This window comes from Indicator indicator, chromosome 22, assembly GCF_027791375.1.
Source record: "Indicator indicator isolate 239-I01 chromosome 22, UM_Iind_1.1, whole genome shotgun sequence".
In the NCBI taxonomy this organism is placed as follows: Eukaryota; Metazoa; Chordata; class Aves; order Piciformes; family Indicatoridae; genus Indicator; species Indicator indicator.
In genome coordinates, this window is record NC_072031.1 from 537,515 (window position 1) to 565,510 (window position 27,996).

The following is a 27,996-nucleotide window of genomic DNA, read 5'->3' on the forward strand; positions in this document are numbered from 1 at the left end:
TTGCTATTTAAAGGACCCTGAACTGCTGAAGCCAGGAGAAAGCAGTCTGGTGCTCAGTCAGCGATGTGAGTTTCATCTTCAGCTTCTTCTTGCATGAAGTACAAAGTTGAGTCAGCTTTGGGGATAATCATAAGGCCACAGGCTTGACCCCATGAGTGTGCATGCACTGTCCTCCTCTTGGCACATGATGTGCCTGCATGCTGCTGGATCTCTCCTGCACTGACCAGCGAGGGTTGCAGTGAAGCCAGTGTGATGGATGCATGGACACATGGACATCCCTGTCTGTGGCAATTTAGGAAAGGGAACTAAGAATTGATTTAATTAGGAAGACTTCCATGGAGCACAGAGTTGTCATGGCAGGTTTTGGGCAATACAGGAGTAATTCACTGCCTTCCTCCTTGTTATTGCTGATGAAGCTGCAGATTTTACATGTCTGTGTGCTTTACACCTGCTCACAAAGGCAACTTGCTAGGTGGGCTGGAAGGAAGCTGTGATGTCTGCTTGTTGGAGAGATCCTGGAAAAAGAGGAGTTGCTTGTTCAGAGGTTCTGAGAGTCTTAGCTGTGTCATGAGGAGTACATGTGTTTGGTCATGCCAGAGTGGTGGCTCTGTCCTTCTTGGCTGGTCTCTGATTAGAGCATCTCAGGAACACTTGCTGTTCATCATCCTCATGGGTAGATGCTGGAGCTCTTTCCATTGTGCCAAAGGAGTTTTCCAGGCTTGAGAAATCTTTCTGACCTCATCATGATGACACATTGGCCTGTGTTGCATGCAAGACTGGAAGCTGTCTCATGGTGGATTTGCCCTTACCAAGAGCAGGCAGGAGCTCCCCTCTGTCTCTTGCTATTCTCATCTTGTAGGAAGTCAGAACAGATGCATTTAGTCAGCCCTGAGGCTAGGGGTGGAGGGAAGGGAGGAATGGTGTCCCTCTAAGGTCTGTGCACACAGGACCGTGTGCCTGTACGCAGGGCATGTCTGTGCAGGCTACATCATGAATTCCCAGACTTTTGGGGGCCTGTGGTATTTGCTGAAACCCAACCTTCATCCACCTACAGCTGAGTCCTCCCTTTCTGTCGTTCCGGCTCAGCTGAGCGCTGCACTGCTGGCAGCCAGCCCAGCTTGTGTGACTGAGCTGGCAGCTGGTCTTCATCTCCTTTTAGATGAGATTCTCTTCTTCTAAACCAATCCAGATCATTCCCCACTCCCTTTTGTTGACCTATTTCCCCCCTCCTGCCATGTACCTTCTGCAATGGTGAGCTTCACCAGTCGCACAGCTCCCTTCCTGGAGCAGCTGCTGTGAGCTTTGGGAACAGGGTGGGAATGCTGGGACAGGCAATGCATGTTCCAGGGACCCAGTGCTTGGTTTGGGTAGGGAGGGACCTTCCAGACTGTCTTGTTCAGCCACTTGGCAAGGCAGGGATCGTTGAGGATGCCCAAGGCCTCCTTTAGTTGGGTGCCGAATATCTCCAAGGATGGAGATCCCTCTGCCTCTGGTCCTGCCACAGGACTTGATCACTCTCAAGGAAGCATCCTTGCATGTTAAACTTCTTGTGCATTCAAAAGAGATGGACATTTTAACACTGTAAGAGCACCTAGTTTTAATCCAAACAGAGCTTTTCTACTTCCTTACAGCAACCTCCCAGTGTTTGAAAGGGGCTATGGGAGAGCTAGAGAGGGACTTTTGACAAAGGCATAGAGCGACAGGACGAGGGTGATGGCTTCAAGCTGGGAGAAGCTGGATTTAGATTAGACATTAGGAAGCAATTCTTCCTTCCCCATGAGGGTGGTGAGGTTATGGAGGCTCCAAGCCTGGCAGTGTTGAAAGCCAGGTTGGATGAGGCCTTGAGCAGTCTGGTCTAGGTTTGGAACTAGATGATCTTTAAGGTCTCTTCCAACCCAAACCATTCTGTGTTTCTTTCAAACCATGCATGCCTGCTAAATTAACTGGCTGCTTATTCCATCTGCCCACATGGTGGGAGAAGGCTCTGATACTCTTGACTTGAGGTTTTTTCCATTTTTTAATTTGTTTTCTGTCCCCTGTGGGATCTGTGGCTCAGGACAATGTAAGGAGGGAGCTGGCAGGGAATTGGATGTGTTGTTCCCTTCAGCTTCCCACTGCTAGCTTGTGGTTGTATGTGTGCTAGGAGAGGAAGAAATATGGGCTTGTAGAATAATTCAGCTTGGAGGGTGCCTGTGGAGGTTTCTGAGCTGATCTCCAATGCAATCTGTTTTATGAATTGTTTCTCTTGAGTGTGCACAGTGACATAGGTGTTCTGCCAGCCTGAAGGAGTTGTGTGGTTCCTGCCCCACTGCATGCAGCCTAAACAGGGGGGTGGGCAGGATGAGAGCAAGTCACTCTGGTTCCTTTGGCATGCTGGTTACCCAGTGGGTTTGATTTAAACACTCCATCATTATTATTTATGTCTGAAACCCACTCCTGGGCAGGATTAGTGCCAGCTCTGATGTTCTTGCTGTACTTGCATTGCTCTGTGCACTCTGCCATGTCTCTGGAAGGGGACTGCATTTAAAAGAGGTCAGGACAACCAGAAGTGGCCACTTGCTGATTGCTAAGCAGTAGGTAGGAGATTGTGGTGCCTGGCTCTGGGTGGGCAAGGGTGGCAGTGAGTCACAAGCTGTTTTTAGAGGGAGGTCAGTGGCTTTTGATAGTGCAGTTACTTAGCTGCTTGGACTGGACCCAGAGCTCATTAAGATTTAATTTGTGACTGATTCTTAAGGAATCTGAATCTCACAGTAGTCTCAGCAAAAATCTTCATGGGAGGTGACTCTCAAGCTTGTGACTGGTCTCTGGCATTTGACTGGAGGTCCTGCAGGTATTAGAACTGCATCATGTCCTCAGTGTCTGGTCCTGGCTGACCAGCACAGACACCAGCTGGGATGCCTGGACCCTCAGGAGGCACTTTGGGAAGTCATCCAGTGGGAGGCTTGGCTCCTGTCCGTCGCAGCCTGCAGGAGGGTGCTCTGCTTGGCCCTGATGGCATGCACTGTGCCAGGACTCAGCCTGGCCCCCTCCTGACACTGATTTCTCCCCTCTGCTAGGCCTGAGGACAGACGTGGGACGATGTCGGAGGTGCGACACGACAGCACCAGCAGTTTACAGCGGAAGAAGCCGCCATGGTTGAAACTGGACATCCCGGTGCCAGTGCCTGTGCCCGTGCCAGAAGAGCCCCAGTTTGTGCAGGTACAGAGGCTGGGGGCAGGAGGGAGGGTCTGTGGAGATGTTGGGGGGTGTGTGGAGCCCCACCATGCTGAGAGCGTGCCCATGGTCTCCAGCAGTCCAGGCTGAGAGAAAGGCAGCGTCCGATGGCAGGTCATGAGGCCACGTGAGAAGGGCCAGAGCTGCTGCCTAAATTTATGATTAGTAATTAACTCCCCCTTGAAAGGGATGTGGGAGAGATGAGGGTGGGTTGCTGATGTGCTCAGATCAGGGAATGTGACTGTTTGGATCCACGGGGATTCCGAAAGGTGTCCTGGCTGGGGGGGTATAGGAGTGAGGAATTCAGACTTAAGGGGGCTGGAGGAGCAAAGGGCTCCTAGACCAACATTAGGGGTGGGAAGTGCTGAAATGAGCAGGGAATGAATCTGACTTAGGAACAGCCAAGATAATGCCAGGCTCTTGTCAGTAGCAGCAGGGAAAGAACAGTCACTGGCAACACAAAGCTGTTAACAGCATGAGGAACAAAAGAGAATCATGTGGGATGACAAATAAGTAACAGTGAAGAGTGGTGAAGTAGAGGTGGAGTGAGTGGTTAATGGGCACTGTGCAAAGTAGGAGAGTAAAACATCCCTCTTTGTGCTGGGGCTAGGGAAAGGCACAGGAATTTCTGCTACAAGGTCACAGGATCACAGGATGGTAGGGGTTGGAAGGGACCTCCAAAGATCATCGAGTCCAACCAAAGACTCTCATGTAGGGATGAGACCTGGTGGGATGATTGCTGGCTGCTGGCATGACCTTACTGCAGAAACAGAGACTACCTGACCCCAGGGCAGAGCCAGAGGCTTCCTGCTGCCCAGCTCCATGGATGGGCTGCAGTGCCTGTGTTCCCTTGCTTAGCTGCCAGAGAAATGGAGGCTTGTGAGGCTTCCCTGCAGGGGAGCTGAGGACAGCCTGGTCTGAAGAGAGAACTTGGGCTTCACTTAGGATAGCAAGGCCTGGCCCCTTGGCTGTGCCTTGATCCAGGGGCTAAAGTGCACTTCAGTTATGTGACAGCTTCTGGCAGCTAAGTATTGGTCCTGGGCTTCCCTTTGTAGGAAAGTGGTTTGGGTTCAGTCTGCAGGGATTAGAAGTGGAATGCAGGGTTTTAACAGAGCAGGTTGAAGCCTTCCAAATCACTTATTTAAGGTGTTGATGAATGTTCTCTTACTTGAAATGTCTAAATCCAGCTGGGCAACTTCTGGAGAGATGTTGTGTACTTATGATGGAAGCTGTCAGAGGTGGTGTTTTCTGGAGGGCTGGTGTGCACAGCACAGCTGTCATGATGAGAGTGCACAGTGGGCTCCTTTGACTTATAACCTGAGTATCTATGCATTGTTTTCACGTAAAACAATTGTTTAAAGATTAGTGGAAATTATCAGCTTTCTGGGCTGGATTAGCAAGCAGCCTTGAGGCAGAGACAATGTCTGAACAGAGAAACAGTCGATCAGAGCTTCACTTGCCAGAAGGACAGTCTGCTCAGCCTTGCCCTTTACAAATGGGAGATGATGTCTGCCAAGCTGATGAAAAATTAATCCAGAGCAGCCCTGGGGAGGCAGTTGTATGAGCTGAGAACAGTCTGGTGAGTTGTGTCATATGTGGTAGGTGACACTCAGCCAAGAAATGCCAAGAGCTCTCAGACCTGAGTGTGTTCATACAATGAGGTTATGAGCAAAGCCATTGTGGCTTTCTCAGCTTGCTTAGCCTGCACCAGGCAGCAGCTAGAGCACAGACCCACCCACAGCTCCTGCAGGCTTTTGCTGCAGATCCAGAGTCACTTATGAAGCAAATCTCACTGTGCTTCTCTTCTGCACACACCTGCTCCTCTTCTCTTCACCTTCTGCAGTGGTCTAGGAGTGTCTGGGCTGGCTTCCTTCTGGCTAGAAAAAAGCCAGCAGTATGTGCTGCAGGAGCTTGGTGCTGCAGCTCCTCTCTGAACAGACATCAGTCAAGGGGCCAGAGTCAGTCTGGTCGGGACCCACCACAACACGCAGGCACTGCGTCCTTGGTGCTGACTGTTCTGTTGTAGCCATTCCTGGCCAGCACGGCCTCAGGCCCAACTGCATGCACCCAGCCCATGCTGGGGGTGTTGGGTGGCCTGGCCCTGTGGAGCATCATTGTCTGACTCCCCTCCTGCTTTGTGTGGCAGCCTACCCGACGCCAGGCCTTCCTGCGAAGCGTCAGCATGCCAGCCGACAACACCCGTGTGCCCTCCCTGCCCCACGAGGGCAGGAGGCCAGTGCTGCAACGACAGACCTCCATCACCCAGACCATCAAGAGGTGAGACACTGACTTCATGGAGCCTGCTGTAGTGGATTCTGCCATCCACTGCCTTCCTTGATTTCAACGTTTACAGTCCTCTGCTCGTGCCATTGCCTGACCCTTGGTAGGACGCTGTTGCTGCAGGGTTAGATTGATTCCCTTCTTGCCTGTCATGAGATTGCAGAAGAGGGTGGGTGCAGATAGATCCCCAACAGGTAAGCCCAGTGGTGCTGTATAGCCTGGGAGGAAGCTTATGATCATCAGGACAGCGAATGCTTCTTGACACTTCCGTTCAGACAAATGCTGCCTGCCCCCACGCCTCAGGGATCTGACCCCTTCTGAGGAGCAGGATGCCTCAGGCTCTGATGTTTAGCTGAGGCTGTGTGATGCAGTGCCCTGGACTTGCTTTAGTCTGGTATCTGAGAGCACAGGATTGCTGGGGGAAGCAGAAGCCAATCCCATTCAGGTCAAGGCTTCCAGCACCCTGGCTCCTAGCACTAGCTCGTTGACAGGTCCATGATGTAGAGTGGGGAGAGGCTGCTCAGATCCTCTGCTGCACAGAGGGTTGTCATTTGTCCCCATGACCCCAGGGTCCCTGAGACATGGCCACACAGCTGGGTGCTCCTCCTTTCCTCCCTGTGGCAGAGGCTTATCCCAGTTCATCCAAAGGGAGTGGTTCTCCCGGCTGCTCTCCTGAAATGCCTGGCTTGTATCCCTGGCAGTGTGTCAGGCCTGCCTGGATCCCAGGAGCATCCCTGGAGCCCTGCAGGTCAGGGGCACTTTCAATCAGCCAGGCTTCGCCCACTCGAAGAAGCAACTTTCCAGCTATGGGAAAGACTGGCCTCCCACTCACTGTTTGCCTTTGCCTCAGACCTTCCTCAGCTGCCTTGGTGGTGAAGCTCTCCCACAGCAGCTCTCTGTGATCCTGCTTCTTGTGAGGTTGTGAAGGCTGAGCCATGAATTCTGCTCCTTTCAGGGCTGTGGACAGCTTCTGAGGCTGTCCTTGCACACCTAGACTGCCTTTTCCCTCACCTTCCTGCCCTGGTCCAGCTCCTTACCAGGACAATTAGGCAAGAGCAAGTAAAGGAGGAGGAGATATCCCTGGTGGGGGCTGTGGAGGCCCTGACAAGAAGAATTGTGTGGGAGGGCCAGAGGAACCTTCTGCCTCAAACGTGCACAACCTGCAGCTTGTTTGTAGGGTGGAGAGGCTGGGGAAGTGCAAACCACTTTGGTGCTAGGGGAACAAATTTGCCCCCAGTGCTGCTACAAGTCTGAGAAGACACATGGAGCTACAGTGAGCAAGGCAGGGGGGCTGGGGAGTGGTGGTGAAGCTCTCACACACTGAGGGAGCTGCTTATGGCTTAGCACTGGGGCTGTGGGCAGGTGTGTGGCTGTTGCACCAACAGACCCTGTGACATCTCTTCCTCTTGCCTGCCCAGGCTGTAATGCTGTGGTTCAGGTTGGTGGCTGCATCCCTGCCTGTGCTTAGTGGTCTGTGTAGGCTTTTTGTATCCTGAGAGTATGTGTGGTGACACAGGGAGTGGCCCAGAGGTGTGCACATGGGTTTGGAAGTCCTGGGAGTCTCCTGCTCAGAGTGTGCATGTGGGGGTTCAGTGCTATTTTGGAGTGCTGAGTTGGGTCATGCAGGCTGGTGTGCAGCACGGGGCAGGGTGTGTGTCCAGGTCTCTTCCTCCTGGAGGAGGGTGACTTCTGGAGAGTGCTGTGGGGTGTGGGTAGGACAGCATGGAGGAGGGTGAATTCTGCAGAGTGCAGCAGGTGCAGCAGTGGGAAGGTCTTTCCAAGGAGCAGACCTGCAGGAGATGCACATGACATGACAGCAGCAATAAAAGCATGAAATGAGTGATCAGAAACAAGGACAGGGAACTGGAAAGTACCAAGGACAGACCTAAAACCCTGTGCTCCATTTAGCAGTGCTAGGAATGCAATGGAGAATTGCAGGCTGTGTATCCATGAAGGTGTCTTGGGGATTTATTTTGTGAGTCCAGGGAGGCTGACTGCCAGGATTCCTTCTTAACACAGCCCCCAGAATGTGAAACTCTTTTGGCAGAAGGACTCCACACTGTCCTGTTCTCTGGGGCTTAGAGGATGCAGCTCAAGTGTGAGCCTAAGGACAAGCCTGTGTGGTCCAAAACATGGTGTGGGAGTAATTCATGTGCTTGAATGCAGGCATTTAATACCACCTTCAGTCTCCCAGAGTGTCTGAGCTGGCCTGCAAGGCAGCAGATGTCAGACAGACTCATCCAACAGGCAAGATCCTGCCAGGGTCAACCAGAAGGGGCCCAGAGCACTTCAAGTGGCATCAGGCACCTGTATCTCAGTAGATGGTATCTCAGCCTGCTGACACCTCCAGGCCCCACTGTCCAAAGCCAGCCAGGGAGGTCTGTAGCTGGGCATTTGGGCAGAAGGTGGCAGATCACAGAGGTTTGGGGATTCAAGGGTGTTGCAGTATCCCTGATATCTTCAGGAGCAAAGAGAGGCCTGTGTCAGAGGTACAGATGCACCCAAAAGATTCAGCAGCCTCCCTGCTTCCAAGCTGGTGGTGTGTGGCTCGAGTCTGGTCTCTTTGGTCATGCTCTCAGCTGGAGGCTGCTGTCGTGTGTGGTGTGGCACAATTGCTGCTGACGTGGCTATGGAAGGAGCTTGGGAGGTGCTGGCTGCAGGTGGCTGCTCCCTTCCACAGCCCTGCAGTCCCTTCCCCTCAGCTCTCTTTTCTTTGCAGCAGACAGGTTCGGTTTCAGAGGAGTCAGACCCTGCCCCTGCAGGGGCACCGGGGCAGGAGTGCCCTGAGAAAGCGACAGTCCCTGCCCCGATCCTTCTTCAGGTACTGCTAGCACTGAGTGTGAAACCCACCCCTGCATGTGTGTGCAAGGGCTGTTGTGAGCTGCACAAATCCTGGTTGCTGCTGGGACCACAGTGCCTTCCCAGGGCTGGCCAGGAGGCCTGCAAGCAGGCAGGAATGAGAAAGTTGACGTGTGCTTCTAACCAAGCCAGTTGTCACTCCTACTAAATGTGTAGGCAGCTGTCAGTGAGCAGCATGGTCTAACAAGCTGTCCACCCGCCAGCCTCACTCCCTTCTGCCTTTCCTAACAAGCTGTCGACCTCCTGGTGTCCACCCTGGCTGGAACATCTCCCCAGGGCAGCCACAGCACAGCCTGGCTCTGCTAGCATCACTGCAACGTGTGGTGCATACCTGTGTTGGCCTCAGAGTCTCCTCGGGGCAGAAGGGGAAGAAGAGGAAGCGGCACCAAAGAGATGCTGCTCATGTTGGACCAGAGAGAGCTCAGGAGCTGGTGACTGCAACAGAGCATCCACTCCTTCCCTGTCGACATGGTGGCTCTTCCTAATCCAGATGTGACTGTCTTCTTGTTGAAGTGGAGGTCTTTGTTCACTTAGCACCGAGCAGATGAGGTACCCCAGGAGTCTTGTGCGTGGTGGTGCAGCGAGCACCACCCTGAGACTGGAGCCCAGGGAACCTTTAATCACACAGTGTGACTTTGTGCATGACAGGGACTGCACCCAGTGCCCAGGAGTCCGTTCCTGCCCTACCTTCTTCGCTGCTGCCATTGACCAGAGCCACTCTGGGACTGTGTCCACCTTTGGTGACAGCTTGCATTTGGTCTTGGGCTTTCAGTGCTGGTGATGTAGGAGCAGGAGCTGAGCTCTGATTTGGGTTTGTTGCTTGTTACAGTGCTCCAGGGAGTCTGTAGGACACGATGGGGTTCCTCAGCTGGACAGGGGCTTACAGCATCTTGCCAGGGTGCTCCAGATACTCTGCAGTCAGCTCTCCCGGGCTATCTTGACAACTCAGAGTCTAGGACAGCTCTTTGCCCCAGCCCTGGACCAGTACTGGCTCTGGCAGTTCAGGAGTGGTCCTCACAGTGCTGTAGTGGTGCTGGTCTTTCCAGGCTAGTAGGAGCATGGATCCAGAGGGCTCTGAGGTGCTACTCTTGGTGCAGTGGGCTCATATGGGCACAAATGACTAGTAGCCCCCTTAGAGGGGTGGCCCCATGTAAGGGCTTGTCACCCAGGGTCGCCTTGGTGTTGAAATCTTGGTTATGGCAATCTGTGAGAAGCCCCCTGGGGTGTAAGGCTGTGTTGTGGTGTGTGTTGTGCCTGTGCCTCTGCATGGCCAGAGCATGACCTCTGTGCTGTAGGCTTAGTGTGGGTCTGCAGACTTTGATGGGATGTGGGTCTGGGGGAGCAGAGCACTGCTCCTAGACATGCATCTAGCTTCATCTCTGAGTTCTGGCCCCTTTTGACTTGCTGGACTGTTTGGATAGGCCAGGTGAGACCCAGCAATGGCCCATGTGACTTCATGCCTGCTGAAGGGTCTGCTGTGGATCATGGGGGGAAAGGCTGAGAGCAGTGTGGTTGGCATCTGGAGGGGCTGTGGGTGTCAAATTCACACCTTTTTCATGTGGTGCCAGGACATCTTCACCTGCTGGTTGATGGTATTCTTGCTGGGAAGGGTGCAAAGCACAGGGCTAGTTTCCTGTCTCCAGTGCACCACTCAGTTCCCCAGGGGAACCCAGTTGTGGATTTAACCCTGCCTTTGCTCCAGTGTGTGCTTTAATGCTCCTCAGTGAGCTGGGAGATCTGGCTTCTCAGCAGCTGGCAACCCTGCCCCTGGGCTGGGGGGCTGAGGCCAAGGTTTGTGGTTTGTCTTGGAAGGGATTTTCAGGTTTTGATGCTTGGGCCAGAAAGCTGTAGGCTGACACAGCTTGAGCTCTTCTGAGAAGGGATTCACCATGGTGGGAAGGGCTTAGCAGGCTCCAGCAGTCTCTGTAGGTGGAGGGTACCAGCTGTCCTGCAATATTTGAAGGAGGTTGTTAGTCTGACTTACCCTGATCCTTCTCTGCCTTTCTTGGGATTTTGCTTCTGATCCACTGCTCTTCCATGACAGCAGCCACCTAGCAGCAAACCTACTTCATGGCTCCCACTTTGTGCTCCTGCTTCTGCCATCAGCAGCTCAGAACTGTGTGTGTCTGCCTCAGCAGGGATCAGGACCGTGGCAAACATTTGCCGTCAGTGATACCTTGGAGGTGGACAGAAACCCTGCTGCATGAGGAGAAGAATTTGGGGGTGTTGTGGGAGTGTGTGTGTGTGTGTGTGGGGAGGCTGGGAGAGAGCAGTGAATTCTGGTGGCTCTTGGGAGAAACCCCAGAGCCATGAAACTGTGGTCCCACCCTGGGGCCCTAGAGCTGGCCTGCAGATGGTAAGTGTGCTCAGCAGAGCAAACCCAGCCCTTTCACCAGCATCTTCTCTCAGCTCCATTTCTGTTGCTTTCTTTTAGAAGAACTCAGACCAAACTGTCCTTTACACACCAGTGGATCTCTCCTGTCATTTTTCAGACTGCTGGTGATGGTTGAACATTTCTGGCCAGCACCTGTCAGGTTGCTAAAGCCAGCTGAGGCCAGGCGGCGAGATGTTGGTGGGGAAGAGTTCTGCCTGGCTTTGAACTGGGGTGGGCTGGAAGCGACCACCAGGGCTTTTGTCTTTTGATGGGCATAGTCCAAGCAAGCATAATGCTTCTTTGTACTTGTGTGCTGGCATCTTTCAGAGGCACAGCAGACTGGTTTGGGGTGAGCAAAGACAGCGACGCCACTCAGAAGTGGCAGAGGAAGAGCCTCCGCCACTGCAGCCTGCGCTACGGGAAGCTGAAGCCTCAGGTCATCCGGGAGATGGACCTGCCCAGCCAGGACAACATTTCTCTGACCAGCACAGAGACTCCCCCTCCACTCTATGTTGGGCCCTGCCAGCTGGGCATGCAAAAGGTGAGTACCCTGGGGCAGAGGCAAGGCTGGGGTGAGATTCCTGCACAGTGTCTTTGCCACTTTGGCAGCCTGTGATCTGTCTGTGAGCTTGAAGGTCTGCCTGCATGTGTCTGGGTTCCGTGCTCAGACACTTCTCAGGTCTCAGATACAGTTTGGCAGACTCCCTCCTTCAGCAGCCTCTCTGCAGTCTTGTTGGCTGAGATCCCTCAGCTATTTGGGTGATAGGCTCAGAGTTCTGTTTGTCCTGTTGTGACTATGGAGCTGATTAGATGCGTGCAGCAGGTCCAGGAGCTCTCAGCTCAGGCTTTTTGCTGTCATTTTGCAAGGACAAAATTGTGTTGTATGTAGAGTGGCTGGTCTCCTGGGCCCAAATATACAGCTACAGGCCTGGTGTCACTTGGGAGGCTGGCCTTGGTCCTTGTCCCAGGCAGACTGCTCAGCTACTGTCCTCACAGAAACTGGTTCTGTTTTAGAACTTTGAAAAGTGTCTCTCATGGGTCTGCAGAAATGGTTTTGAGTGCCTCAGAGGCACTCACTGCCCTCAAGTGTCACCCCAGAGGACAAACTCCAGTCAAGCACATCCAGCTGGCAGCACTTCAGAGCTGACCTGCCATGTCCCAGCTCTTCCCTTTGCTCCCCTCAGTGACAGTAATGGATGTGGCTGATTACTGTGCATTACTGCAGCTGCACTGCAAGCAGTGAAACAAATTCCTTCTGCAGTAGGTTAGTCTGTGACCTGAAGCCTGGCTGCAGCACTCAAGGAGTGGAGAACACTGTGCATCGTTCAATCAAGTTTCACCTTGTTGTGCCCTTTCCTGCCTTCTTAATAGCTGAGCTGTCCTGCAGTTAGTCTTTGGTCACAGAAGACTCAGAAATATTGTTGGGCTCTGTGTGGGCTACGTGAAATCAGAGCATAGCATCAGGAGGTGTGAGGCCATAAAGCTTCGTGCTGAGTGTACAGCTGTGGATTAAAAATGGCTCATAAAGCATTAGGGTACTGCACAGAAGTCTTAGGGAAGCCACAGCTTTGGCAAGATCTGTAGCTGAAGGCAATATTTTCATGAGGTTGATGAGTTTGTTTGGGAGAAGCAAGAGCTTTGGCCTGCAGAGCCCCAAAGAAGGGCTTGCAGCTCCCGGAAGCTTGCCTGCTTTTTCCAGCTGTTCCAGCTTAGCTAATGGAAGCAGATGTAAATATACAGGGAAGCTTCAACAGGGTACTCTAAAAGTCCTGGCTGGTCAGCCCCAGAAAGGAAACTAGCTGGAGATAGAGCATGGCTCTTCCCAGGGATTGCTGAAGCTCCTGTGGAGCTTCACATTGACTGCAGAGCTCTGTGGCACAGGAGAGGAATGAGATGACTTAGGAATGGCTGAAGGAGATGTGGAGTCTCCTGGGAACATCAAGAACATGATGGGTGAAAATAGTCAATGCAGACAAAAGAAAAAGGAGAGAGAGAAGAAAAAAAAAAAGGGTAGGAGGAGAGGTTTGAGGACTTCAGTTTGAGGCTTACAAAAGGTTATTCTGTATCTCCCCACTGTAAAATTGCTTGTTGGTCCATCCATACATTCACAGAAAGGTTTGGGTTGGGAAGCACCTTAAAGATCATCCAGTTCCAACCCTCCTGCTGTGGGCAGGGACACCTTCCACTAGCCCAGGCTGCTCAAGGCCTCATCCAACCTGGCCTTGAACACCTCCAGGGAGGAGGCATTCACAACCTCCCTGGGCAACCTGTGCCAGTGTCTCCCCACCCTCACTGCAAAGAATTTCTTCCTCATCTCCAGTCTCAATCTCCCCTCTCCCAGCTCAAAGCCATTGTCCCTCGTCCTGGCACTCCCAGCCCTTGTCCAAAGTCCCTCCCCAGCTCTCCTGGAGCCCTTCAGGTACTGGAAGGTTGCTCTAAGGTCTCCCTGGAGCCTTCTCTTCTCCAAGCTGAACAGCTCCAACTCTCCCAGCCTGTCCCTGTAGGGGACGTTCTCCAGCCTCTGATCATCTCCAACAGTTCCATGGCCTTCATGTGCTGGGGGCCCCAGAGCCGGACAGATTCCAGGCAGGGTCTCAGCAGAGCAGAGGGGCAGAATCCCCTCCCTTGTCCTGCTGGTCATCCAGCCTGGTTTTTGGTCAATCTCAGCAGCCACTGTCCCGGCTTCACTCTGGAAGGGGCAGGGTAGGGGGGGGTTTGGTGGGGAAGGGTTTGGGGGAGGCTGCACTGACAGGCTGCTTCTCTGGGCAGATCATAGACCCCTTGGCCCGCGGGCGAGCCTTCCGGGTGGCGGACGACAGCGAGGGCTGCAGCGTGCCCCACACGCCCCTCACGCCCGGCGCCACCTCGCTCTGCTCCTTCACCAGCTCCCGCTCCGGCTTCAGCCGCCTGCCGCGCCGCCGCAAGCGCGAGTCCGTGGCCAAGATGAGCTTCCGAGCCGCTGCCGCCCTCGTCAAGGTAGGCTTGACCTTACAAGTTCCTCCCAGAGAGAGAGATTGGCCATTGTAACGGGCTGCCCAGTTTGGGGGTGGGGTTGATGTCCCTGGAGGTGTGGAAGGAAAGCCTGGATGTGGCACTTAGTGCTGTGGTTGAGTTGATTAGTTAGGGTTGGGTGATGGGTTGGACGTGATGGTCTTGGAGGTCTCTTCCGACCTGGTTGATTCTGGGATTCTGTGAAGGTACTGCCTGTGGGCACGGCCTGAGAGGAGGGCAAGGGGCAAGGAGCTGCTGAGGGCAGGGTGGCAGTGGAGGGCATGAAACTGAGGCACCTCCTGTCCTGCTTCAGCCCTGTGTCTAGGAGGCAGGACTTGCAAGAAGTTAGGTTATGGTACAGGTCTTGCTTGCCCTTTGTTGGCCTGAGGGCTTTGGTTCACCCTGCCAGTAGCCTCAGAGTGTTCCAGTTCAGCCTGGACCTCTGGCCAGTCAGCAGCCACAGCAAAGCAGAAGTGCCTGAGGCTCTTAATAAGCCAGTCTCTTCATCCTGCCACGTGTCTGCCTTCCTGGGGCCAGTGACCTTTTTGCTGTGTCCAGTAGCACCCATCTTTGCCATTTGGTCAGCAGTGCTGTACAACACACGGTAGAGGAGCATGCTAGAAGCCTCACCTGTGTGGGAGATTGGATGGAGAAGTGGAGTAACACCTGTGAGTCTCACTAGGAAGGCATCACAGAGGAGCAGCTCTGCTGTGCTCCACGCACAAGCATGAACCAGCTCAGCGCTCAGGTCCCTGTGTGCTGGCTGGGGTGGCTCTGCATGTGCTTGGGGTCAGGTTTGTGACAGTGAGGTGGTGCCACTTTGTGTGGCTGCAGGGGCGCTCTGTGAAGGACAGCACCTTGAGGAGGGCTCAGCGGCGCAGCTTCACCCCAGCGAGTTTCCTGGAGGAGGACACAGTGGATTTCCCGGATGAGCTCGACACCTCCTTCTTCGCTCGGGTGAGGGGCAGCACTCTGGCCTAGGCCTGGCAGGGCAGTGTGTTGCAGAGGGCAGCACTGCTTTCTGCCAGGGCTGGTGTTTCAGATGTGAAGCTGGCTTCTTCTGATGGGACTTCTGCTTCTCTGCCCAGGAAGGAGTCCTTCATGAGGAGCTCTCTACTTACCCAGATGAAGTGTTTGAGTCGCCATCAGAAGCTGCAATCAAAGATGCTGAAGTGAAACCTCTGGATCAGACAGATCTCACAGGAGGTGCCTTGGACAAAAATGAGCTTGAAAGAAGCCACTTGCTGCTGTGAGTATCCTGGAGGCTGCCAAAGCCTAACACATGGTGACCAACCCATTCAGAGTGGGGCTTCCTGCATGGAAGAAGCCAGAATGTGAGCACTGGAGGTGCTTGGTGCAGAGCTCAAAGAGCAGTGCAGTGATGGATTTTCTTTAAGCCCTGCCTAAGACCTCCTGCCCCAGCTCCCCAGGCATGTGAAAGGTGACTCTGAGGCCACCTCCGCAATCTCTCCAGCAACTTCCAGCTTCATGTGCTGTGTTTGGGAGACCCTGAGGAAACAAAAGACTCCTTAGACCAGCTGTGAGGATGCTGGAGGCCCAGCCTTTGGCTATGGAGAAGGCAAAGACAAGGAGGCTGCTGCTGTTGCAACAGTCCCCAGGAACAACAGTTCCAGAAGCGGTGTGAAGCACTGTGGAGTGTCAAGCTGGGCCACATTCCTCACTTGAAATGAGAGAAAGGTGTGGCACTGGTGCCCAGAGCCCTACAAGTCTGTGGGTGGTACTGTGCCCTCTGCCTAGATATTTTCCACCTGAGTAACTGGTACTGAGTAATTGCTCTGTGTCGTTTCCGAGTCAGTTCCAGCTTTGCTGGCAGCTCACCCCAGCATGGAGCTCTGCTGGGTGTGAACATGGAGCAGACTGGGAGGTCCTTGGTGTAGCTCTGCTGCTTGTGGCCCATCTTGCTGTGTTGGTGCTTTGCCTTCCAGGGTTTCCAAGAGCTTGATTCAACCTTAACAAAAGTGGAAGCAGCAAACGGTGGGAGTTCGTTGTCACTCCTCTGAGATGGTCTCAGTCTTCTTGGCTCCATTTGGTTCTCTTTAAATAATTTTATTTATTGAGGAAACACATTTCTTCCACACTTCAGAGAACTGCTGTCAGAATCACAGTAGGGTGCCCTTCTAGGTGCCCAGGTGTTTATTTTGGCACAGGCACCGGAAACACTGGGGAACAGCAGGTCTGTAACACAGAAACCACTTCAGCTCCTGGGGCAAGGGCAGGCTGTGGTGGAATCCCCGCTTTCTGCTGGAGAAGGAATTCCCAAGGGCAAGCTGGAACTTCCAGCTTCATATCAATACATCTGCTAGGGGCAGGATTGGCAATAGTTGAACTTCTGCAGCAATGTTTTTGGCTGAAAAGGTTCAGATTCCCCCTGATCCTGCTACTTGCCCATACTTCAGAACTGTTGTGAGCTCTCCAAGATGCTCTGGTGATCTTTCAGAAAGAAGTTTGTCACCTGGCTTCTCTGACCTGACAACCATTGTCTTGGTGCAGAGGGATCATTTAGGAAGCCAGAGAAGGTAAACTAGGCTAGAGCATATAAGAGAGGTGGCTACCACAGTGCTGAGCAGAGAGCAAGGGTGAAAGGGTGGTGAGGGTCTGAAGACTGCAGACCTGTCCTCCAGACTGCTGTTCAAGAGCAAAGAAATACAAAACCATCTGGATATGATGGAGACTTAGGAAGCAGGTCCTTGTCTGCCCTCAGCTGCTGCTCAGCCCAGCTGTGGCGGCACAGCCAGAGGGTCTGCTGCCACCAAAGACCAGGGAAGGGCTGGTCCTCATTGCTGTGACATGCAGAAAGAAACCATTCACAGGATTACAGAGTGGTGGGGTTTGGAAGGCACCTCTGGAGATCATCCAGTCCAACCCCTCTGCTAAAGCAGGGGTACCCACAGCAGCTTGCCCAGGGTCACAGTGGCCAGCTGGGGTTGGAAGCTCTCAAGAGAGCTCTACAACATCTCCACAGACTCCACAACCTCTCTGGGCAGCCTGCTCCAGGGCTCCATCACCCTCACAGCAAAGAAGTTTCTCCTCCTCTTCAGATGGAACCTCCTGGGTTCCAGCTGGTGCCCATTGCTCCTTGTCCTGTTACTGGGCACCAATGACAAGACTCTGACCCCAGCCTCTTGCCCCCCACCTTCTATCTCTTGCTGAGCGTTGCTCAGATGCTCTCTGAGGTTGCTCTTCTCCAGGCTCAGCAGCCCCAGGGCTCTCAGCCTTTGCTCCTCAGAGATGCTCCAGGCCCCTCAGCATCTTCATAGCCTCTGTTAGGCTCTCTTGAGCAGTTTCCTGTCTCTATTGAATGGGGAAGCCTGGAAATGGACCCAATCCACCACGGGTAGCCTCACTAGGGTGGAGTAGAGGAGGAGAAGAGCCTCCCTTGACCTGCTGGTCACGTTCTCCTCAGACCATTGCTGTCCTGCTCTGAATTGCAGCCCGCTGGAGCGAGGCTGGAGGAAGCAGAAGGACGGGGCCCTGGCACAGCCCAAGGTGCGCTTGCGGCAGGAGGTGGTGAGCGTGAGCCCCCAGAAGCGCGGGCAGCGCATCGCCGTGCCCGTCAGGAAGCTCTTTGCCAAGGAGAAGAGGCCCTACGGGCTGGGCATGGTGGGCAAGCTGACAAACAGGACCTACCGCAAGCGCATCGACAGCTACGTCAAGCGGCAGATCGAGGACATGGATGACCACAGGTGAGAGCTGCACTCGTGCAGGAGGCGCAGAAGGAGGCAGGGAGGGAGGGCTTGCTGTTGCCCCTTGGTGACTCAGGATGGTTGGGCGCAACCTGCTGGGAAGACTCCCCCCAGTTTGGATCTCCTGCACTAGGACCACAGCTTGCTTCCGGTGTCTGGACCTCTGCTAGCTGGAGGGCCTGCAGATCTCTGCCCCACCAGCGCTGTGCTGTGCTGAACACAGGCTCCCCTGCCTCTCAGCGTTCCCCTCAAGTCAGTACTTCACACACACCACATGCTGGCATCAGGCTTGGGAGTTCTTCTGGTGCTTTCCTGGGAAAGGAGGCCTTACCCAGTGTCGTGGGGGAGTAAACACAGCCTGACTGCCAGCAAGACCTTGGGTCACTGCCTCCAGTCTTGGGCATCCCTAAGTGATCCAGCTTCTGTACCCCAGATTCTGCCAAGGCCCCTAGGGAGAACCAGCAGCTTTTCTCCTGTGCTCTGAGATGTAATACTCATGGATTCTGCCTCTGATCCTCTCCCCTTGCCTCTCCCCAGGCCTTTCTTCACTTACTGGGTCACCTTTGTGCATTCCCTCATCACCATCCTCGCCGTGGGCATCTATGGCATCGCCCCTGTGGGGTTCTCGCAGCATGAAACTGTGGATTCTGTGAGTAAATCCTCTTGGCTTGCCTGCAGCCTGATGGGGTCTCAGCCTTCAGCTGTGCCTCTTTTGTCCCCAGCACATTGGCCACTTGCCTGAGGGCCTTGGTGGGGCTGCCTGCAGCATCTGTGAGCCCCACCACTGCCTTCTCTCCCTTCTGCAGCCACATTGCCCTTGATCAAATTATACCCAGCACAGACACGGTGGGCTCCCTCCAGGCTCCCTTCCTGTCTGTGCTGGGAGTTCTTCCAAACAACTTGTTCCCCTCCTGCTGGAGACCAGAAGGATGTTCATGGCAAGGAAATCTTTCAAACCTGAGTTAAGTTTTCACAGCAGTTGGAGCACTTTGCTTCTGCCAGGAGCAAAAGTGACTTGCCTGACTTTGAGAGCTGATCTTGAAGCTGTTTGTAGGCTTCCCATGTGGTGTTAAAGGACTCTGGGGTACCTATCTCTGCAGCCTTGTCCCTGATCCACACAAGCCATGCCTTGGGGACCTTCTCACCTACGTGTCTGACAGCTTTCAGAGCACAGTCACCAGCATCTGGGCTTATGTTGCCAGCAGGTGCTGCTTTATGCTTCTGAGCTGTGCAAAGCTTTTTGCAGGCTCTCCAGCTCCTCCCAGGTCTCCAGGCCCTGGGAATTCTTGAAACTTGAAGTAGCCAGGGTGAGATCTTATGATCCCAGGCCTTGATGGGACCTTACCTGTGGTCCTGCAGAAGACCAGTTTGAGAGAAGTGTGTGCCAGTTGTAGGCTGTGGACATTTGTGTTCATGCTGGGTGCTGTTTTCCACAGCCCCTGCTGCTTGCCCTGCTGTCCCTGCTGGCAGGAGCTCACGGGGCCTTTGCTTTCTCTCCTGGCAGGTCTTGCGAAACAGAGGGGTTTATGAGAACGTCAAATATGTTCAGCAGGAGAACTTCTGGATCGGCCCCAGCTCAGTGAGTGCCCTTGCCTGGGACTGCTGGGGCAGTGTGCTGCAGGGACCAAAGCCCTCCCCTCACTGGAGCATGAGGCTAACAGCTGCCACTGGGACTTCCCATGGGGTTCTGCCCTCACGGGCAGGGTGCAGTGGAGCTCCCAGCCCCAGCCACCCTGCAGAATGGGCTACCTGGAGGCTGGGTTGGACCTTGGCACTCCTGATTTGTGCCCTGTTCCTACAAGGCCAAGAGAAAATGCTGGAGTTGTATAGTGTGTGATAGCTTTCCTGATGCCATTTCTCCTGAACTTTCCTTCCTTGGCCACAGTGCTGGCCTTTCTGGGGCCGTAGGCAAGGGAATCCCTGAATTTTTACTCCAGGCTTGCCTTTTTTCAAAGCAAATTTGGGAGTGTGCCTGATGTGCTGGGCTGCATCATGCAGGGCTTGTCCCTGGAGTCCTGAGAGGGGTACCCCTCGAGTTCCCCCAGCCTGTGCTGCCCCAGGCAATCCTCACCTCACCCTCAGCTGAGCTGATGTTTCCATCTCTGGCAGGAGGCCCTGATCCACCTGGGGGCCAAGTTCTCTCCATGCATGAGGCAGGACCAGCAGGTGCACAGCTTCATCAGCGCCAAGAGGGAGAAGGAGAAGCACTCAGCCTGCTGCGTGCGCAACGACAAGTCAGGCTGCGTGCAGACCTCGGAGGAGGAGTGCTCGGTGAGTGTGGGGGCCCTGCAGCCTCAGGGCTGCTGCTGCTGCTGCTCCTCCCACCCTGGCATCCGTGCTGACACCTCTCCTCTCTCCTGCAGTCCACGCTGGCTGTGTGGGTGAAGTGGCCTCAGCACCCCAGCACCCCAACACTGGCAGGAAGCAAGAGGCAGTTTGGGTCTGTTTGTCATCAGGACCCCAGGTAGGTCCTTGCTAGCCCAGCTGCCATCCTGGGTGGGGCAGGGCTGCTGTGACAGTAGAATCAGAGGTGTGGAGTCCCAGACCAGCTGATTGCTGGATGGGACAGCAGCAGCTCTGGAGACCAAGGGACACGGGGACAGTGCTGTCCCTTCCTGCCCCGATGACCATCTTTCATCTTTCTGCTCGCCCCTGTTCTCCACAGCTATTGGCTGCCCACCTAGAGAGTGGCCTGTTGTGAGCTGTGGGTGCCTTCCTCATCCCTCTCCCCCTCCTCACCTGCTCTCACAGTCTCCTTCCCTGGGGTGCTGCAGTCAAGTTCCCAGCACACCTCTTTCCCAGAGCCCTACCAGCTGCTGGGAGCCCCACATGTCCTCACAGCTGAGACCAGCCAAGTGCCCACCTCTTTGGGGTTGTGCCCACCTGGAAGGGAGCCCAGTGAGTTGCTGGGCAGCTGCTTTGTGCTGAAGCCCTGATCTCTGAGGGACTGTGGCTTTCATCAGCACAGCTCTGGCTGATGTTGCTGTCACCTAGCCTCTTGCCACAGACAGGGGAGCTATGGGACTGCAGCCTGGGGCCAGGGGCAGTTTGGTGGCTCTGGGGGATCCTGCCTGGTGCTGGGGAAAGCAGCTTCTCAGGCTGATGTCTGCTTGGTGTTGCTGCAGGGTGTGTGAGCAGCCAGCCTCGATGGAGCCCCACGAGTGGCCAGATGACATCACCAAATGGCCGGTGAGCATGGCAGGGTGGCACGGGGCCTGCGGGGTGGCACGGAGCCCGTGGGGCGGCACAGGGCCCGTGGGGAAGCTGGCAGCTGCATCCCACTGTGCAGAGCCAGAGCTGTGTTGGTGGAAGGGGGTGGCCCTCTGCTTTGCTGTCACAGACACCTGATCAGGGCAGCCTTGGCCTTGTCTAGCCAAGGGTCAAGGCCCTCCCACAACAGAAGTTCCCCTGGGTCCTGCCAGGGGAGGGAACAGGGGGATGGAGAAAGACTCAGCCCTGGGGCTCTTCTCATCCCTTAGTGTTGCCTTAGGACAGGTGGGGTGTCTAGCACCATCCTGCTGTCAAGAGAGGCCTTGGGAAGCTCCTGTCCTCAAGGGGCTGTGGCTTCTGACTGCAGCCCACTGTTGTGTTCCAGATCTGCACCAAGAACAGTGCTGGGAATTACACCAACCACCTGCACATGGACTGTGTGATCACAGGCCGGCCCTGCTGCATCGGGACCAAAGGAAGGTAAGGAGCTCTTCCTGGGTGGAGAGGGGCTGGCTCTTGGCCTGAGGCACAGGGGGTCCTTCTCAGATTGCAGACACAGCCATTTGTCCTCCTTGTCCTTCCCACATGCAGCCCAGAGCCCTGCTGGGGAGCTCGCCAGGGAGCCATGCCAGGCTTCCAAACGGAGCAGGGCTCTGTGAGGAGCAGGAGAGAGCAAGCAGCCTGTGCCTTTGGTACAGCAGGGACCCACATCCTAAGGGATTAAATACTTCTGCACTTCTTGGGAATGGCCAGCTTGGTCCTGACAGGCTACACTGGCCCCATCTGGAGTCCCTCAAGGCATTCAAGGAGATGTCAGGAAGCAACTTGCTTTGCATTTGACAAGGAACAATATACTGTTCTTCCTGATACTGCTCCTCAGCTTGAGTAGTTCCCTAGTGCTTGGGCCTGACTTTCCCAACTAGGGAGAACAATCAGTGCTGTCCAAGCAGCTTCTCTGTTCCTGGAAGCCATGGCCAGGATGTTCTTGGCTTCGCCCCTCCCTTTCCACTGTCAGCTACAGAGACCCAAGCACCCCAGCCCCAGCTGCCCCAAGCTCTGGTGGCTCTTTCTCAACTGCAAATAGCTCAGCTTGCACTTGTTCTGGAGGCTCTGTATGCAGGGCACCAGGCTGAGGAGGGATCTCAGGCCTGTCTCGGGAGAGAAGCAGGAGGGATGTCTGGAGGGTGGCACTGGGCTCAAGGGGGACTGTGCCACTGCAGAGACACTGCAGCACACCAGGGGCAGCTGAAGGCAGCAGTTCTCCCCTGCAGCCTGGGGATGGGCCTTGGGGAGTGGCAGTAGGTGGCCTGGGAGGGCACAGCATGGTCCCATGTGACTTGTTCCTTGTTTTGAGCACTTGTGCCTCCTGCAGGTGTGAGATAACCTCCCGTGAGTATTGTGAGTTCATGCGGGGCTACTTCCATGAGGAGGCAACACTCTGCTCTCAGGTGAGTGCAGCTGGGGGGTCTGTGGCTGCCCTCCTCCCTCCTTTAGCAGCTTGGTGGTTTGGGTGCTGCTGTGCTGCAGCATAGGTAGGGCTCCCACAGCCTGTCCCACCCTGAGCCCAGGGAAAGCTGCTCATCTAGGCTGTAGTGTCTGTCTGTCCCTCCTGGGAGACCAGTTTAGGAATTGGGCTGGCAGCTGTGACAGCTCAACACAGGCTCACTGTGGAAGAGCAGAAACCACAACCTTCCTGCTCCCTTCATGAACAAATCAGGATGCCTCAGTTGTGTGTGGGGTGCACAGGCAATGGGTGGTGTTGGGATGTGCTCTGGGTACAGGACCATGCTGGCTGGCACACCTCACAGCCCCTTCTGCCCTAGGTGCACTGCATGGATGACGTCTGTGGGCTTCTCCCTTTCCTGAATCCAGAAGTCCCTGACCAGTTCTACCGCCTCTGGCTCTCGCTTTTCCTGCACGCTGGGTAAGCACAGGGACAAAGCTGCTGCTGTCTGGGTAGGGAACCCTGAGCCCTGGGACTGCTGAGTCTGCTTCTGCCAGCCCCTTCCCTGGGCCCCCGAGCTGTGTTGTCCTTGCTGGGAGGGATATTAGAGGCGTGGGCCAGGCCAGACCAGGAGCTCCTAGCAAGGCCCAGCAGAGGGGTGACTGCAGTGGCTGCTGCTTCAGCTCTGTACTCTGAACTTGGCAGGATCCTGCACTGTCTGGTTTCAGTCTGTTTCCAAATGACGATCCTGAGGGACCTAGAGAAGCTGGCAGGATGGCATCGCATCTCTATCATCTACCTGCTCAGTGGCATCACTGGGAACCTTGCCAGTGCAATATTTCTACCCTACAGAGCAGAGGTGGGTCTCCTGCAGACTAGGGTCCTGGGGACTTGCCCTGAACACGAGCCTCCTCTGCATGCCTGTGCCTCTCTGGCAGAGGCAGACACCAGAGCTGGGCTCCTCTCTGCACCATGGGCCTTGTACAGAGTTGTAGCACCACAACCATCACCTAGGTGCTGAGCACTAACAAGTCTGCAGAGTACCCTGGGCTTGCCGAGGGACTGGCCCAGTCTGGCTGCAGCAAGAAAGCTGCTGCTGAATGGGAGTCATCCAGTAACAGACTGGGAAGTAAGAGATGTAGCTGCTGCCAGAGACCTTCCAAATGTGAGTAGCAGGCAGGAGATGGGCAAAGAGCAGAGTTCACTTTTTCCAGACTGTCCAGGCCTGTCCCTGTGTCACAGCTGGAGAAGTCTGATGTGACTGTCCTGCATCACAAGGCTGTGTGGCAGGACCTGGAGGATCTTCTAGATTCTCAAAAGGAAAAGTGCATGGAGGGTGGGGGGAGCCAGGAGACTGCCTTCTCCCCTCTGGGAACTTACACCAGATGTGTCCTCCTTAAGGTCTTTTCTGGTGATTGCTGGCCTTACAACTACCTGAGTCCTAAATCAAACCAGGCCCTGTAACTCCTTGACCCCCACCTCCTAAGGATGAAGTTTCAGGCTGCAGCACACCAGCGGAGGAGCTGAATCACCACTAACTGTGCTGCCTGGAGCTGGCTGCAGGAGCCAGGCAGGGCCACGAGCCTGATGTTACCTGTGCTGCTCTTCTTCTGCAGGTCGGCCCTGCAGGATCCCAGTTTGGGATTCTGGCCTGTCTCTTTGTGGAGCTCTTCCAGAGTTGGCAGATCCTGGCACGCCCATGGAGGGCTTTCTTCAAGCTGCTGGCAGTGGTGCTCTTCCTTTTTGCCTTTGGCCTCCTGCCTTGGATTGATAACTTTGCTCACATTTCAGGATTTATCAGCGGCTTCTTCCTCTCCTTTGCCTTCCTGCCCTACATTAGCTTTGGGAAGTTTGATCTGTATAGGAAGCGATGCCAAATCATAGTTTTCCAGCTCATCTTCATCGCCCTCTTCTCAGGACTGGTGATCCTCTTCTATTTCTACCCCATCAAGTGCGAGTGGTGCGAGTTCCTCACCTGCATCCCCTTCACAGACAAGTTCTGCGAGAAGTACGACCTGGACACGCAGCTCCACTGACCGGCGAAGGCTGGCTTCTCGAGCGGGCACTGGAGAGGGCCTGCCTTTGCCTTTGCTGTGCCACCTCCCTGGGGACAAAGCCTCTAATCCCATGACCCTTCTAACCCTGCCCGTGGATAATTTAAACTGCCTCCTCAGCCCTCGGCAGGCACCGTTTGCCTTATCTCAGAAGACTCTGAAAACCGAACGGTTGTGCCTTGTTCAATTGTATTGAACCTCCTCTGCTGCCATTGTTTTTATTACACTAAGTTTCAATACTACATTTTTAACCAGAGTTGTTTACTGCTGCTAAGGTGGTGATTAAAACGGTGAGGTAGCGTTTTAGCTACTGTTAATTGTTCTGCATGGTCTGTGGCTATGTTTGTTACTGTATCTCGCCTCTGCTCTTCCAGGGCCCAGCAGCCTCCAGCCTTTACTAGCACCCAAACCCAGCAGGGTGCAGATTTGCAGCTGGAAAAAGGGCCTTAATAGCCTAAAAAGAAAACGAGGATCTCTTTAAAAATCACTGCAGGTACAATCCACATGCAGCTCAGAGTGAAACACTACAGAAACCAGGTGAGAATGTCCAGTCAGCTGCACTCTGCTACAACCTTCTCCTCCTGGGAAGTGGTGAATCCAGAGGCTGGCCCTGGGAGGGCTGGAGTCTCTGCTCTGTGAAAAAAAGAAAACAGCTGGCAGTGACAGCAGCTCCTGGACAGCTGGGGGTGAGAGGGCTCAGTGCTGCAGGTGGCTGCTGGTCACAGGCACGCATTGTATCACCCCCAGTGCTGTGCATGCAGCAGAGCTAAAGAACAAAAGTTATTGTGGCCACAGAACAACTACCCCAGCGAGCTGGAGCTGCAAAACAAAAACCCAAGCAGCTGGAGGGCTGTTGCTACCCCTGCTCGTCAGGCACTGTGTTTTTAGCTGTGGAGAGCAGCAGACAGAATTCTGAACTCACAGCTGAAGAGGCACGGTCACATCTTGTGTTTGCTGCTTTTAGAAAGCTGTGCACACAAACACAATGCCAGAGCTAGGTCTCCCTGGGCTCCACAGAGATGAGTACAGGTGCTGCTGCTGCTTCCTGTGCTCCACCTGTTCTGAAATGCATCAGCTGCACAAATACCATGCCCACAAGTTTTCTAGTGCTGTGTCCTCTCCAAGCAGTCAATTGGTTAAACTCAAGTTTCTGTAAAACAGGAACTAGGAAAACTAGGAGTTAAAATCTACATCAGCTGAGGTCTCCTCCTTACAGCTTACAGTCACTGAGAGAAATGTCTCACAGCACAGCCTCAGTGGAACACCAGTGAACACCCTGTGTCTGCTTGATGCTTTTACTTGTATGCAGCCCTGGGCCATTGCTGCTAGCTGCAGGTGTTCTGCATGGCACAGGAGTGCTGGGAACAGGGAGAGAGAACAGGCACTTGGGTGTAAGGCACACACAAGGACCTAAAGAAACCTGGGAATGGCAACTGCCTGTGGCTCAGAGATCTGCATCCTCTGAGGGATGATGAGTCAGCAGCCAGCCCCATTCCTCACAGGCTCTTGCATTCAAGAAAGTCTAAGAGCAAGCAATGTCTTTGAAGCAACCACAGTGGTAAAGGAACACTGCCTTTAGTGAGTCTCAAGCTGCTGTGGGGGCAGAGTCAGAGTCCAAACATCAAGCAGGGCTAGAGAAACACCAGTGCCAGCAGGGCTAGAGAAACACCAGTGCCAGCACCAAGCTGCTGCTGCCCCTGCAGCATGTTAGCTGCAGCAGCTGAACTCCCAGCCCTCAGAGGAGCACAACCAGGACATGGGCACAAACCCCAGCTAGGGCACAGACTTGGCACAGGCACTCAGAAAAGCTCTGCCATGCAGCAGCATGAGCTGCTGTGAGCCTGAAGACCAAGGCCTGAGGAGGATGAAGACCTGGTAGCTCTTAACAGATTCAGGGCTTACCTGACAGGTTACTTGCGAAGCTTCTTTATGAAGCTGACCTCGTCCCGGTTTCTGATGCCATACCTGAACAGAGGGTCATGCTGTTACATGCCAGTCTCCCAGGAACCACAGCCTTGGAAATCCTACAGCTGCCCCTTCCCCGGGGGTCAGAGGGACTCCTAGGAGCACAAGCTGTGCCTTGATGCAGGACAAGTTCAAATCCTTACTTGTGTAGGCAGAGCAGGCTGCCAGCACTGAAGGAGCTGAGCAGCATCTCTCACCCCCCTTAACCACAGCATCTCTCACCCATGGTCCAGTCTCTCCAGGTCAGCTTTAATTAGAGCTGTCTTGCTCAATTTTTCCATACTTTTAATCCTGTAGACAAGCTTTTCTGACTGGCCTACACACAGCTGGCTTACCCAGCACTGCTGTACGCAGCTGCTGGAGTGCTCACAAGCATCTCCTATCTCCTTGCCCTGCCAATGGGCATGGAAACGTGGGACTCATTTTCTCGGTGTTCTAACCAGACTGTCTCTGATGGGTGGCTGAGCAGGTCCAGAGCCCAACCCATGTATCCTTCTTTTGCTCTTTACTTAGTACTCTTCCATCCTCCTTCCTACCTCCACAGCTCAGCCCTCTGTGAGGGTGCTGAAGCACTGAACAGGTTGTCCAGAGTCTACGCTCTTGGAAATATTCAAAACCCAATTGCACACAGCCCTGAGCAACCAGCTCCAGCTGCCCCTGCTTGTGCTGAGGGCCAGATTAGCTGATTTCCAGAGATCCCATCCACCCTTCCACATCATGTGTCCTGACCACATGCTGAGTAGCTGCTCCCCAAGTGCTCCCAGTTCCCCTAAACTAAGGTGCTCTACCTACCTGACACCATCCTTGCCCTTCTCTGTATCCTACTCCCCTTGCCCTCATACCTCTCTTCTCATGAACCCTGTCTCTGCAGGGTACCTAAGGCAGAAACTTGATAAGCACTACCTGCAGTGCTTTGGCATGGACAGCCAAGGGACAGTAGGTCCAAGTGCCTTGCTGTGATCTGAACTGGCTGAACATGCTCAGCACAAGATGGCTGAGGAACTCCTTGAGGCCTTCCTCTCATGCAGATGCCACTCAGAACCTGTCCCACTCCCCAGTGCAGTGCTGGTGCCATTTCCAGTCAGTTTCAAAGGCAAGACACAAAGGCAGCCCTGCCTGCGTAGATGCTGTGGGCTCCAGCGGGGCCTCTCCAGTCCACCCACCCTCTACATCAGTTTCTTACTCACTCTCTCAGCTTCTTCCTGTCGTCTGCCAGTTTCTCGCCTGCGAAGGTTAAGTGGTACGTCCTCCAGATGTACTTCCTAGGGAACAAACACTCAGGGGGCGCGGCGGGAGGCGCGGCCGCCCCGGGCCGGTGCTGGAGGCCGGGGTGAGCAGGCAGAGCTCCCGCCCGGGTCCCGCTCACCAGCTGAGGTGCTGGACACCGCCCTGCCGTGCCTGCCGCAGCTGGACGTGCCGCCGCAGCGCCTTCTTCAGATCCAGCACCGAGGCGTTCTGCACCACCACCACGGCTGTTGGGTTAGGGAGAAAGCTCCGTCAGCGCCCCGACCGCTAGCCCGGCTCCTCCCGGCCGGGATCTCCCCCAGGCCCAGCTGCTCCGGGCGCCGGGACTCACGCATGATCTCGCCGTCCGCCTTGCAGACGCGCACGGTCATGGCCTGCCCATACTCCAGCGCCACCTGCGAGCCGATCTCCTCGGCCGTCACCTGCGGGCGGCACGGCGGCGGCAGGCGAGCGATGCAGGCCTGAGCCCCGCCGTCAGCCCCAGCCCCAGCCCCGGCCCCGGCCTCACCTGCGGCGGGAGGTCGCAGAGCAGGGGGTCCTGCACCAGCCGCGCCAGCGCCTCCTGAAAGAGCTCCAGCACCTCGGCGTGCGCCAGCTCCTCCTCGGCCTCCGCCGCCATCACCGCTACCGCCGCCGGAAGGGGCGGAACGGACGGCG

At 54.8% G+C, this 27,996-nt stretch overlaps 2 protein-coding genes across 2 annotated transcripts; one reads left to right on the forward strand and one right to left on the reverse strand.

Annotated features, from left to right (window-relative positions):
• Positions 1–3,078: 3,078 nt before the first annotated feature.
• RHBDF1 (rhomboid 5 homolog 1) lies at positions 3,079–24,754 on the forward strand. The gene is made up of 17 exons (XM_054390851.1): positions 3,079–3,198; positions 5,360–5,490; positions 11,054–11,267; positions 13,496–13,702; positions 14,552–14,674; positions 14,806–14,966; positions 17,170–17,421; positions 17,959–18,070; positions 18,926–19,000; positions 19,531–19,692; positions 19,785–19,885; positions 20,547–20,610; positions 21,017–21,111; positions 22,004–22,079; positions 22,455–22,555; positions 22,781–22,934; positions 23,692–24,754. The coding sequence occupies exons 1-17, from the start codon at positions 3,079–3,081 to the stop codon at positions 24,109–24,111; spliced, it is 2,568 nt and encodes an 855-aa protein (XP_054246826.1). The 3' UTR covers positions 24,112–24,754.
• Positions 24,740–27,958, reverse strand: SNRNP25 (small nuclear ribonucleoprotein U11/U12 subunit 25). The gene is made up of 6 exons (XM_054391264.1): positions 27,848–27,958; positions 27,671–27,761; positions 27,461–27,566; positions 27,282–27,356; positions 26,032–26,094; positions 24,740–24,762 (listed from the first exon to the last, which is right to left on the reverse strand). The coding sequence occupies exons 1-5, from the start codon at positions 27,956–27,958 to the stop codon at positions 26,040–26,042; spliced, it is 438 nt and encodes a 145-aa protein (XP_054247239.1). The 3' UTR covers positions 24,740–24,762; positions 26,032–26,039.
• Positions 27,959–27,996: the final 38 nt, after the last annotated feature.